Source organism: Bos taurus, chromosome 9 (genome assembly GCF_002263795.3).
Source record: "Bos taurus isolate L1 Dominette 01449 registration number 42190680 breed Hereford chromosome 9, ARS-UCD2.0, whole genome shotgun sequence".
NCBI classification, from domain to species: domain Eukaryota; kingdom Metazoa; phylum Chordata; class Mammalia; order Artiodactyla; family Bovidae; genus Bos; species Bos taurus.
This window is the reverse complement of record NC_037336.1, coordinates 43,799,788-43,813,681: the sequence shown is the minus strand read 5'-3', so window position 1 is coordinate 43,813,681 and position 13,894 is coordinate 43,799,788. Positions and strand designations below refer to the sequence as shown.

General features: G+C 46.1%; 1 protein-coding gene and 1 pseudogene across 7 annotated transcripts in view; both read right to left on the bottom strand.

Moving 5' to 3' along the window:
* Positions 1 to 6,121: 6,121 nt before the first annotated feature.
* The window catches only part of ATG5 (autophagy related 5), a 152,827-nt gene continuing 145,054 nt past the window's right edge, over positions 6,122 to 13,894 (bottom strand). For all 7 annotated transcript variants that reach the window (XM_024996697.2, XM_059889749.1, XM_059889750.1 and 4 more), the window contains 2 exons: positions 9,476 to 9,558; positions 6,122 to 6,331 (listed from right to left, as the gene is read on the bottom strand). In XM_024996697.2, the coding sequence (XP_024852465.1) occupies positions 6,137 to 6,331; positions 9,476 to 9,558 (278 nt within the window). In that variant the 3' untranslated portion in view covers positions 6,122 to 6,136. The remainder of the gene's footprint in view (positions 6,332 to 9,475; positions 9,559 to 13,894) is intronic.
* LOC132346104 (small ribosomal subunit protein eS1-like) lies at positions 9,576 to 13,810 on the bottom strand (annotated as a pseudogene).

The window sequence follows — 13,894 nt, the reverse complement described above, 5'->3', positions numbered from 1 at the left end:
CTTTCAAACGTGTGGTGGCATTGCAGAAATCCCCTCTTTCTAGCATCTGTGCCTTAATGCTTGTCAAAACCACCTGATTAAAACAGAGGATTTTGATGGAAGTGGAAATGGTGTTCAAATCATGGGCAACTAACACCATTCTCCACGAGTCGTCCTCCATGCTGAGCCAGCCTGGCTCGCTGTGTCCTGGGGACAGGGGCTCCACACAGACACTCTGTTCTTCAGTAGTAAAGCTCCTCTGTGTACTTCCTCCTCTCACCAAGGGCACCATCCCTGGTAAGAAGCCCCCACCAGGCGACTCAACCAGCCCCCTGGCCTTTCTAACATCTCTTGGGCAATTCTTTTCAGCCAAGAGATCCGCAAATATTTTCTACTTCCACTGAAACTTCAGACTGAGAGGGCTGCCTTAATTACAGAGGAGTTGATGAGATTGTGGTCTGTAAACACCAAAAAGGTGAAAAGTCTGGGCTTCGGAGACAGGAGAACGCAGTTCAAATCCTGGTTCTACCACAAGCTATCTGTGCATCCTTGGGCAGGCCTCTTAACTTCTCTGTGCCTTAGCTTCCACATCTGTAAAAGTGTGCTCCTCACTCGACGTGAGGGTTAAACGGAAGACTATACATAATCGTACCCGACACACTATAAGTGTGCCAAAAAGGGAAGAGAGGGGGTGGTGCTGGGTGATGATTCTGGTTTTCAGAAGCTCATTTTTCTTTTGTATCACTTGGCCATGTGAATTATGCTATAGCTCATTGCAGAAAACTCCAAGGGGCGGGTTGACTTTTCTGGGATGTGCTTGCCTTACTTTAACCCTCAGCAGCGGGTCTGATGCCTCTTCCTGAGACAGACTCACCTCTGGCAGTTCTTCTCTGGATGCTGCCTCTCCTCTGCTTCTTCCAGATGCTCCCGAATTCTTTGGGATAAAGCATCTGCTCAGAAGTGCAAGAGGAGAATGGTATCTGCCAGCGGTGCCCACATCACCCACCCCTGGGCCCAGGGCTGTGGCCCCACTCACGGGGCTGCTGTGAATTGAGATGGGGCAGAGAGGGTGGAACCTGAGGCTTTGCCGGCTTCTCTGCTTTCTAGCTCACTCTAGGCCAGGCCTGCATTCTTTGTGCACGTTTGACCTTCGATGTATCTTGAAGCTGCAGTTTTTAAAAACGGAGCTACGTAATAAACTTACTTAAAAAAAGAAATCCCACAGCACCTCAGGCCACAGCGCTAGGCCACAGATCTTGGTTAAAAGCATGCATAGCGTGTGGTGGTAGTTGGATCTCAGTCATCGAAGGGCCCTTCAAAAGCTTTCTGAGGCTGTCATCACAGCAGCAATGGCCCTGTCTGGAGAGGCTGTGCCCCGGCTGTAGGTTCAGATCAACTGTCCCTCCCACCCCCAGGCCACATGGCCCCACCTTTGAGGGTGTAGACCTAGAAACAAGTACTAGGTCTGCTGGGACGCCTCCTTCGGCAAACTAAGCTGGGAGAAGACAACCAATGCCATGGTTTGAAGGTGTGTGTGCCCCCAAATTTGTATGTTGAAATCCTAATGCCCAGTGTGATGTTTCAGGATTGGGAGGTGCGTAGGTTGTGAAGGTGGAGCCCTCACGAATGGGATCAGTGCTGTTTAAAAAGAGGCCTCCAAAACCAGAACTGAGAGACACGTGTACCCCAATGTTCATTGCAGCACTGTTTACAATAGGTAGGGCATGGAAGCAACCTAGATGTCCATCAGCAGACAAATGAATAAGGAAGTAGTGGTACATATACACAATGGAATATTACTCAGCTATAAAAAAGAACACATTTGCGTCAGTTCTAATGAGGTGGATGAAACCGGAGCCTAATATCCAGAGTGAAGTAAGTCAGAAAGAGAAACACCAATACAGTATATTAATGCATATATGGAATTTAGAAAGACCGTAACGATGACACTATATGCAAGACAGCAAAAGAGACACAGATGTTAAGAACAGACTTTTGGACTCTGTGGGAGAAGGTGAGGGTGGGATGATTTGAGAGAATAGCAGTGAAACATGTATATTACCATCTGTGAAACAGATCACCAGTGCAAGTTCAATGCATGAAGTAGGGCACTCAAGTCAGTGCTCCGGGACAACCCAGAGGGATGGGTGGGGAGGGAGGTGGGAGGAGGGTTCAGGATGGGGGGGACACATGTGCACCTGTGGCTGATTGCATGTTGATGTATGGAAAAAACCACAATATTGTAAAGTAATTATCCTCCAATTAAAATAAATAAATAAAAAAAAATTTAAAGGGGGCCTCCACAGTGCCCCAGCCTCTTCTACCATGAGGCCACAAGTTTGCAGACTGGAGGACGGCCCTCATCTGACCATGGCGGCACCCTGACTGCAGACTTCCAACCTACAGAACTGGGAGCTGTACATTCCTGGTGTTTATAAGCCACCTAAGACTGTGGTGTTTTCTTATGGCAGTTCAAAGCACTAAGAAAACCAGCAATGTCTGCCCCCTCTGAGCCTCCACTGAAAGATCATCCATTCACCCAAGAAGAGTTCTGTGCTCAGGGGAGAGGAAGGCAGCGCTCCACACCCATGGTTATTCACTTAGAGCAATCATTTGCTTTCAGATTGTGTCTATTGTTTCAGAAGGAAAATATGGAAAACACAGAAAAGTACAAAGAATATGAAGCCACCTGAAGCCTCACCACTCTGAATTACAAATGACTACTGAAGAAGGAAGAAGCCTGGCCAAAGGCTGGCCTCAAGCCTCACTCCTTCACTGGCACTGTCATCTTAGACCAGTAATTTGACTTCTGGGGACCTCGGTTTTGTCATCTTTGAAGGGAAGCCATTACATGGATGAATTCTAAGGTCTTGTGTTGTGGAGGCTCTTCGCTGTCTCCTGGAACATCCTGCCAGATGTCTGGGGTCTGGTGCTGACGGAGGGCACTGCTGAGTGTGGGGTGCAAGAGAGCTGGGTGCACCTTGATCCCGTCACCAGGATCCAGAGGCCCCTGGCTCCTATGTCTATGAAATGGTGAAACCACCACCTGTCTTCTCCAGCACACAGAGCTGCTCTGTCAAATGAGCACATGTACTTAGGGGCATCTAGAGAAGAGTGCAGCCCTTAAAAATATGCAAACAAGAGAATGGTCAGGTCATGTGAACAAGTGAGTCCGGCCGCTAATGGAAAGTAGGGCTTGACTCTGGTATCCATCCTGTGTGCACAGAGATGTCCTAATCACCGTAATCAAGAACTCAAATGAACTTACCAAACAGGTGAATGGGAAACAAGAGAGGCAGTTTCAGAGCCTGGCTTTCGGTAAATGTTAGCATGACAGCCGCAAAGCAGGCAGTGCTTCGAGAGCAGGTGGGAGACGAGGAGAGGTTTCCTGGCCCCTGCCCTTCACCTTGGTCACTGACTCAGTGTGAAACAGCGCCTGCAGGGAGGAGGAGGGTTCTCATCCTAGTTCACAGATCAGCCTGCGGCCACAGTGGGGGCAGTGAGCTGAGTTCAAGGCCAAGGATGACTAAACAGCCTTCTCAGCATTAATAACAATAATACTTGGCATTTATCTGGTTCTTTATGCTTTCAAAGTGCTTTATAATCATTAATTAGTTAACTAGCACTCACCAGTACCCCTGCTGTCTGCCTGCTGTGCTGAGCAGACAAAAGAGCCGTGTGGGACCTGCTGGTTTGCAGGGGGGATTGCAGAGGCAGGGAAAGTGAGGGCTGGGGCTTGTGGGGTGAATGGGGGCTGGTGGTATCAGCATCAAGAACTAAATTTGGAAGAAGATGGTTATGAATCAGTGCAAACACATGTGGGCACATTCCTTGACAAGGATGTCAAGCACACAGGCAGGGATGTGACCTGCATTTGGACAATGGGATTCTGTCCTCGGTAGGTTAAGCATGGTGCTTTACTGGGGGCTTAGGATTTCCCTAAAATCAGACTGTTCCAGCCCCTGCTGAGTGAGATGACACCAGATATGGGATGCGTCTGTGCCCTTCTGTTCTTCTGGACATTCATGGACTGGGTCATTGCAATGCCCCAGTGGGTTCTAGGGTTCTGCACGTGGCCAAGATCCAAACCTGCTGGAACTGTTTATCCAACTTGCCCTGGATACGAGGAGATTAGCCTTCCTGCAAAGGGTTAAAAGCAGGGTGCCTCCTGGAGGCTCAACAGTGATCCTGATGCTGATCACTGTTGGCAGAAGGTGGGGTGAGGTGAGCTTTCTCTCCTTCACCCGCATCCTGAACTTTAAATAGTGGCGGGGAAAATCGCTATGAGGTGTCCAGGACTAGATAAAGCAGCAGAACCCGCAGGTGTAGTCAGGGGAGCTGTATGTACCAATTGTCAGCTCCCTGCTTACATGGAAATCTGATAACTGTTGTACTTAGAGAGTAGAAACCAAAGTCATAGGCCAAATAAGTGACCAGAAGAAAGCGATTAGTCATCTTTCTTCATGAGTGATCACAATACTTCTGAAGCTTCTCCACCTGTACCTTGCAATTTAGGGCCTTGTGTAATGACAGGGTAAGCATCTCTTATTGATCTCCAGACTCCTTAGTAAATTAAATGGCAGGTACACAAAGAGGTGAGGGACAGGAGTGTGGCAGCAGCCTCACAACACCTGCCCTGTTAGAACAATGTCCTGGTAAAGCCTGTGGGTCTCTGGGCTGCCCTGGAACCCCAGAACCGAAGCCTGTGGCTGGCAGAGCCTCCTGGGGCCAGTCCCTTGTGGTGAGATATGCATAAATCTGCTGACTAGCCTTCATTTATGGTCCTCCTCACTGCCTAGGGCTGTACCTTGTCAGATCTCAGGAACTAAAAGCGAGGCAAGGGCTTGGCTTCAACTTGGCTGGAAGACCCAGAAATGATAATAATAATTAACACAGCCCAACTTCCACTTGCACAATAAACAGTAATTAATGCACACAGCATCCCAGGGAGGTATCTAGATTTGGATTATGAGCCTTAGTTTTCAGACAGGGAAACTGAGGCCACGAGGTTAAATGGCTTTTTCAAGGCCACACGAGGACTGTGTATCATACTTGAAATAAAATTTGGGCTTCCCTGTCTCCTAGTCTGAGGCCTGGATCATACCTGTCAACAAAGGCTTAAGAAAATCAAACTTACACACACACACACACACACACACACACACACACACTGCAAAAAAAGGCATTTTCCCAGAAGTTTAGGAAAAAATGATACGTGAAGTGTGGCACTGACAATATCTAAGCCAGATGATTACTGGAGGTGCTGTGTTCACTCTGTGAGGAAAGGCAATATTTCCTATATTTAACTGCATTTGAATGCATTTAACTGCATTTAATGTAAAGTACCCTGGAGGAGGCCATGGCTACCCACTCTAGTATTCTTGCCTGGAGAATCCCATGGACAGAGGAGCCTGGCGGGCTACAGTCCATAGGGATGCACAGAACCATAGACAGGACTGAAGCGACAGCACGCATGCGCACACACTATTAGTCTGATATACTTCCTTTCTTATTGGTAGTGTGAACGAAGGAGCTGATATACTCTCAGGTGATTCAAACACTCCCAGACACTGCCTCCTGAAGGCTCAAACCTCTGGATCTTCTCAACCAGTGTCTGTCCCCATTGTAGCGCCTGCACGCTCAGTCGTGTCCGGCTCTTTGAGACCCCATGGACTGTAAGCCACCAGGCTCCTCTGTCCACGGCATTTCCCAGGCAAGAATACTGGAGTGGGTTGTCATTTCCTCCTCCAGGGGTTCTGCCCCACCCCGGGGTTGAACCTGCGGCTCCTGCACTGGCAGACGGTTTCTTTATCACTCACGCTACCTGGGAGTTGACCGGGATAGTTAATATAATTGTCATAAACTAAAGAATTGAATGTTTTTCCAATAATTTGGACACTGCATGGGAATCACCTTTCCTCATGTTTACCTTGCCCTATTGTTGCCTGAGTATTATAAAATTTATATGAACTTAAAACCCCCAAATATCACTTGTATAATAATTCAAAATGGCCTCCTTTGATCTCTTCTACTCATTATATCTAATAATTGATAAATTCAGCATAGAATAAACAAAATACAACTACAAAGCCAGTTATTTTCTCAAGGAAGATATTTTCTAGTGCAGTTGTCAAAAGAATATCCTTATTCTAGCATCTTAGTTGTCAGTGACAGAAACTCCATTCGAATGGGTTTGGGTGGAGAATTCCAGGGACGGCTTCAGGTACGGTGGGATTCCTATAAGCAGTGTCACTGGCACCTGAGTTTCTCCATCGCAGCTTGGCCCAGGGCTCCTCTGCGGGGGTGACGGTGGCCACTTGGATTCAGGCTGACTTCTCCCGGTGGAGCAGTCCTGCACATAAAGTCCCTTCCTTACTGATAACACAGGCAAAAACCCTGGGGCTGACCACGGCTGGCCCACTGACCCGCCTGACCCTCTCTGGGATCTCTGTGATAGGAGGGCATGTCACTCTTGTCTAGGTCTAGGTGACATGCTCACTCAAAGAGCCAGGGCATGGGGGTGGCTTAACCCCATCACATACCACTGGGGTTAAGGATGTGGGAGAAGTGGTTCCCCAAAAGAGAACTGGGGCACTGTCTGCAAAAGAGGGAAGGATGTAAGGAAGCTGAAAGCAACAGGTCTCAGGAAGTCCCTGGCAGTCCAGTGGTTAGGACTCTGCTCTCACTGCCGAGGGCCCAAGTTCAGTACCTGGTGGGAGAACTAAGATCCCACAAGCCATGCAACGCAGCACCTCCCTCCCCACCCCCAACCCCCGCCCATCTCCAAAAAAGCAACAGATCTCTACTACCTCCTGTGTAGAAATTTAAAAGTCTACACTTTCCCACTCATAGCAACAGAATATTCTTCTAGATGCTATATCCATTCCCACTCATAAAACCCTGGCTGCGACCTCCAATACTATTGCTAAGGGACACCACCTGGAGGAACTTAAAAGCAAATGGGATTCGCCTACTAGTTCAAGTGTCTGCTTACATCCTATTTATTTAGGATGCTTAAGGTCATGGACTTCAGGACCACACTCTAGAATTGGGACAGGGAGCCAGTGCTGACAACAAGGCAGATACCCTGCCAAGCCAACAAGCGCCTCCTTGCCAAAGAGAGCTGACAAATAACATAGGCCTGGTGTGTCTTGATTTTAATATAACATTGGATAAAATGTTTTCCAGTTGGCTTCTGGATCATTTGGATTTTCATGAGGAATACAGATAACTTTTGTGATCAAAAAGAAACCCCGCAAATCTACAGAACATAAAGATGAAGGCAAGTGGGTAGGATGGGCAAGTGGGTAGGATGAGAAGAAGACAGCTAGAGTGGTGTGGGGCCAGCTGAATCCCCCAGGTATGAGTCTGCACCCAGAGCATGTTCCTTACGTGCTAATACTGAACGTTAAATTGGCAGTGTCTGAAAGATGTCCTCCTGTGGCTGAGCTCACGTAACCTGGACATCCCACATTCTCCGGCCCTTGCAGGCCACCCTCCCCGGAATAATCCATGTCAGAAAACCCAGCTGTGTCCCCAGTCCACCTCTTGTGTTCTGAGGACTCCCGAGGAGTATGTCCTGGTCCCCACATTCGTCTGGTCATTTCTTATGGTCTCTCACTCTCGGTCAGCACCAGCTGCCTCTGTTCCCTCCAAGGACCCTCAAGGTTCTCCAAAACACAGTGAAGACAACAACAGCTTAACAGCATCGACTGAGAACTCTGGGCTAACACGAAGGAATTACAGAGCAGAAGAAGAAACTTCAAGTGGATATCAGCTGCCCCACACATCACTGGCCTTCCTCATCATCACTACCTTTCCCAGCCTCCTCTCACTAAAGCACTGCCCCACCGCATGTGACCAGGATAGACCATCTCTCCTGGAAGGTTGTCCCATAACATCTAGCCCTATACCTGATACCTTTTTTAAAAAAAGAAAATCATCATCAAAGTGTTCCTTCCGGAACAAAGGACAAATTGACTCCAAGAGCTACTTTCCTTCTTTCCTAGAATGCAAAAGTCACCCACAAAATCAAAATGAAAATGTCTTTGTTTCAGCCATTTCAGGGTCCAGACTCAACCTTCAATAACAGGAAAACAATGGCAAATTTGAAAATAGAAGTTTTGGTCCCTGCCATGTTGGGTTTAAGACCAAGAAAGCACACTTGTCAAATCTGTGAAGAGCCAAACATGGAAAGGACTGCCTCTGTTCCAGAGGACAGAATAAAGATCTTGACAGATCATAATGAACCAAGTCAAAGACGACACACCATGTCTCCAAGCTGAAGAGATGAATGGCTTGAGTACAGACTGGGATAGACTGGGTTAATTTCAGCTTGAGTCACTAAGTTGTGTCTGACTCTTAGCAATCCCATGGACTGTAGCCCTCCAGGCTCATCTGTCCATGGGGTTTCCTGGGCAAGAATACTGGATTGGGTTGCCATTTCCTTCTCCAGGGGATCTTCCTGACCCAGGGATCAAACCTGCATCTCCTGCATTGGTAGGCAAATTCTTTACCACTGAGTCACCGGTGAAGCCTGCCAGTGAAGCCCAACTTCAGTTTGGGATGGAACAAAGAACCATGGGGTGTAAGTGATCACAGGTTAGCATACGCCAACCATGTGGTCTATTACTAATAAATGACACTAGCAAAAGACTGCTGTTGTGGCAGAGGGAACAGGTGTGATCAGATCAGACCACATCTGAGGTGCCTCAGTATTTGTCCAAAGGAGGGTGCTCAGCAGATGAGGGTTTATAGATCCTGTCACGCAAGGTCTCAGGGTGCTTAACCTGGAGCAGAGAACTTGGGTTGAGGGGTAGGGGTGACACATGGGAGTCGTGTCAGATCTTTAAAGGACGTAAAACTTGCTCTGTGTTGACCCAGTTGAGTGCAGTTAGAAGCAGCTGCTGAAAGTTACAGGGATGAAGGCTTTCGCTCAAGGGCTCAATATTAAGAACTTGCTTATACTTAGAGGGGCTGCTTGGATCCCATGGCTGGAGGCAGAGACTGCATGATCCCCCTGGAGGTTGCCTTAGTGGGACTTCTGCCTGCACGGGAGGTGGCACAGATGACCTCAAAGTCTCTTCCGATGCCAGAAGAGTAACCCCCGAGGAAGAAAGTCAAGGCGGTGTGCTCCAGGCCCTCTCAGGTCACGCACAGGAAGCACAGTGCTAAGGCAGAGATGCTTCTGGGGAACTATGAAACTTTAACTATTTTTCTCACATTAAAAAAAAAAGAAATTTTTAGGGCCCACAGAAATCAATTAAATTTGGTCTAAAAGAGGAAAAAATGTTGAAAATTTTAGTTACATTTTAAATATTTTAATATTATTATGATGGGAGGGGCTGACAAAGGCCCCAGTGCCCAGGGCCCTCGGAGGTCACAATGTGGCCTGGGCCCCTGGTATAAGGCCCCAGCTCCCTCCAGGGGTCCCCTTTTGGCACAGGCCTCTCCAGCTATATGTTGTTACTTACAGCCGAACTCCTGACCTACCTACCATTCTGTGGATCTGGGGATGATCTCTGCTGTTTAAACAAAGGACATTCTCCGTGTCAGAGGCAACCACTTGGTCCCAGAAAACTAAAAGAAAACAGAAGATGGGTCTTAACCACACACATCTTTCCTTCTCTTCCTCCAAAACACTGAACAACAACCAGCTGCCAAATGTAGTGTTGACAAATTGGGAACACAGGGCTGTGTCAAGGCCTCTCCCTGGCCCACCTCTACTGTCCAGGCAGCAGGAAGTTGGGGGCTTTGCACTGGTCCTATGGACTTGCTTCCCCACCAGAGGGGACTCCATGATATCACATGCCCTGAGGCACACATATGTTCTCATTTTGCTGCACTGAGAATATTGGAAATGATGGTCCCAGGCTGCAGGACTGGACTGGAGTAAAGTGATGTCTCAATACTCTGTGTGGAACTAGCACAGAAAAAAAATGCTGTGCACTTATCTACCTTCCCCTGCCCTGTAGCATTTTCCTCTATCCAAATGTATGTCTTTCTCAGTGCTCTGTAATTGTCGTTTTTTAAAACTGTGGTAAAATACACATAATATTTAACAACAAAAGTCCATATGGTCAAAGCTAGGGTTTTTCCAGTAGTCATGTATAGATATGAGAGTTGGACCATAAAGAAGGCTGAGTGCCAAAGAATGGATGCTTTGCAACTGTGGTGTTGGAGAAGACTCTTGAGAGTCCCATGGACTGCAAGGTGATCAAACCAGTCAATCCTAAAGGAAATCAACTCTGAATATTCATTGGAAGGACTGATGCTGAAGCTGAAGCTCCAATACTTGGGCCACCTGATGTGAAGAGCTGATTCACTGGAAAATACCCTGATGCTGGGAAAGACGGAGGGCAGGAGGAGATGGCTGGATGGCATCACCAACTCAATGGACATAAGTTTGAGCAAACTCCGGCAGACGGTGAAGGACAGGGAAGCCTGGCATGCTGCAGTCCATGGGGTGATGAAGAGTTGGACACGACTGAGCCACTGAACAACAACAATTTATCATCTGAACATTTGTTAAGTGTACAATTCAGTGGTACTAAAAGTATTTATAATGTGGTGTAACCACCATGCTATCTACACCCAAACCTTTTCATCATCCCCAACAAACATTCTGGATATTACTCTGTTTCCATCAAATAATAACTTCCTCTTCCCCATTTTCCCAGCCCTTGGTAACCACCATTCTATTTTCTGTCTATGAATTTGCCCATGCCAGTTATCTTGTATAAATGGCATCATACAATATTTATCCTTCTGTGTCTGACTCACTTCACTAAGCATAATGTTTTCAGGGTTCATCCACATGCAGCATGTGTCAGAATGTCATTCCTTTTCATGGCTGAATAATATTCCATTCTCCGGATGTACCATATCTCTTTATCCATTCATCTGTTCATGGACACTGGGGTTGTTTGCACTTTTTGGCTATTGTGGGTAATGATGCTGTGTGTACGGGCGTGCAAGTATCTGTTCCAGTCCCTGCTCTCAATTCTGTGGGAAATATGCCAGGAATAGAATTGCTGGGCCATATGGTAGTTCCATGTCTAACCTTGTAAGAAACTGTCAGTTTGTCATCGTGGTTTTGTTTTTCACAAGATCTTTTATCTGTCATCATTAAAGGACTGCATTTTAAACCTTCCTGGACTTGTTCAACTTTGGCACTGGTCTCATGCCCAGTCACTTTTCCAGAGCTACTACCTTCCCCATGTAACTCCATGAGTTTTCCCCAAGTCACACTTGGGATTCTTCAGCATTTTTACTTTTCTAAAGAAGACATTGTGGAGTAAATAGACTGGCAAGTCTTTTCTATGTCTTTTCCAATGCTGTTTGGAATCAATTTACTGACCACCTCTTTGAAGTCATTTGCACCTCTCAGGTCGTGACTTCCATCACCTTTGTGTGCATCTGACGCACCTACTGGTGCTGGGCATAAGTGGTCTTCCAAATCTGACTGTTGCACTTTTTAGGAAAACCTACACAGAACAGATGAAGCAAGTAACCATCGGTAGGTAGCCTTGACATCAGTGTGAGCTTCAGTCATGGTCTGACATTTTTTGACCACGGAGCACATTTTGTCATGGGTAAGATCCATGTCATGGAAATTAATCAGGCAGTTTTTTTTTCCCTGAACCTCCTCAGTAATTGGCTTGAATTTCCTAATGCAACTTCATCATTCTGCAGATCAGCAAGACTCACTTCAAAAATATAACCCTTGAGGCCATCAGATGTGATTTTAATTGAGTTCCAGTGGCCAGTGTTTTCCCAGTATTTCTTATATTGAACATAGCTGGTGCTTTCACATCATACCAATCTTTCTTAGAAAATGGGTCAACCATTTTCTTCTTGGCTCCCTTTTTGCCTCCTTTAGTATGGTGCTTGTTCTTGACAGCTGCCATGGTACCCCGAAGAGAGCCAAAAGGGTGGAAGTACAACTCAAGTGGGAAGTTAGGCCCTGTAATCATGTTTTGATGGGAATGCTCACAGGTAGGTAGCTTTCTTGGGTAGAGATGATTGGGACATTTGACCTGGGAATAGAGGTGAATAATTGCTTTGGCATCCAGGACAAAGGACGCAAGAAAAGCCTGGCTATTCCTTAGGCACTCACTGGGCCACAGTGCTGACAGGCCACCCCAGATACTTTCCTTGTCAGGGTGGTTGTCACATGGATAGAAACTGGTAAACCATTTGACAAATGGAATTACTCACCATTGTCCCACAATCAGGCAAGCACAATACCACTGGCCATTACCCAGAACAGAGAAATGGCCTCCTTAGAATTCGGCATAAGGACATTCATTTATATTCATTTAATTATAAAATATATGAACATAAAAAGATAAGCACATATTAAATCATAACAAAATTATTGCCATCACATCTACCACTCAGCTTAACAAATAACATTACTGACACATTTGAAGTTCAGCGTTTACCTGTTCCCAAGCACATTTTCCTTCTCCACCTCACAGGTGACCTGAATTTAGTCTATAGCTTTCTTTTCTTTCTTTCTTTATAGTTTACCATACACACATAGAAGACTACATTATAATACATTGTCCAATTTTGCATGTTTCTGAACCTCACATAAGTAAAAACATCTGGATTTATTTTTCTGTGACTTGCTTTTTTCATGCATCATTATACTTTCAAGACTCTTCCATATTGAAATGTGTAGCTGTAGCTCATTAATTTTCACCGCTGTGTTGTGGGCTCCATTTTATGCCCATCCTTAATGTATTTATCTATTCAACTGGAGAGGGGCTGTTTTAGTTATTTCCTAAGAGCTCATTCTAATCAGGGTTTTTATGCTCACAGTAATTAGCACTAAAAGATTTTAATTGTCTTCCTACATGTGTAGGTTTTCCTCTAGATTGTTTAAGTATGAGGGAAACAGGTACAATGGCCCTTTTTTATTGTTGCTGGATTAATAAATGTTGAGTGGTCCTACCCCGTCACCCCACACTTTTTCTGAGCACTGGCTCTCTCTGAACCAGCAGCCATATTTATAACCACGACCCCATCTTCCCATCAGAGCTGATTGGACCAAAGTAGATACTTCTCTCAAGCTGGGCCAATCAGATGCTCTTTCTTCTGTTACCAGAAGAGAGTGGTCTTTGTTTCTTTGCTGGTTAGCCCTGTGAAAGTGGAAATCTGGGAGCCTGGATCAGCTCTGCTTTCCCCTGCATATGGAGGGGAAGGGGAAGGACAAGGGGAAAGGTTAAGGTATGGATGAGAGGACTGAAGAGGATGGACAGTTTTTTTAAGGAGAGACTATGAGGTGAATGGAGAGACCTAAAGCCTCCCAGGCCTCAGCCTCAGCACTTTGCAGAGACGTGGCCCTTGGGTCCCTTGAGGTCCCCTGCTGCATCTTTACAATAAGTTGATCTTTTTGACTTAAATTAGTTTCAGTTGTTTTCTATTACTTGTAATCAAAGACCTCTACTTTTCTATTCAATTTGCTTCTTCCTAGCCATTCAAAGGAACGGCAGGGCTGTCACAGACCTCTATTAACCTGAGTGAGTTAAATTCTTTCCCCGCCTAACAAGAGATAGGAAATTCTCCACTTTCAGAGTCAGTCAGCTTCAGGGAGCTAAACAATGGAGTGGACAGTTAGCTGCTTGCTAGTTTTATGTCAACAAGGTATAAAGTAGCTATGATAGTTTTATCTCGAGTTATTTTGACCAGCTCTTAGAAATGACTGAAGAATCTTGCTCTTAACTTCCTAAAAACAGGTGCTTGATAAACATACCCCACCCTTCCCCCATTATCCTCAGGTGCTCAAGAGGGTAACCTCGAATAAATGAAATTCTACAGATAATCCCCAAACCTTATCTAAACTCTTATCTTGGCCAAAAGCTTCCTCTTCTGCCTTTTAGCAGAGCTGTTGACAAGAAGCAAATGG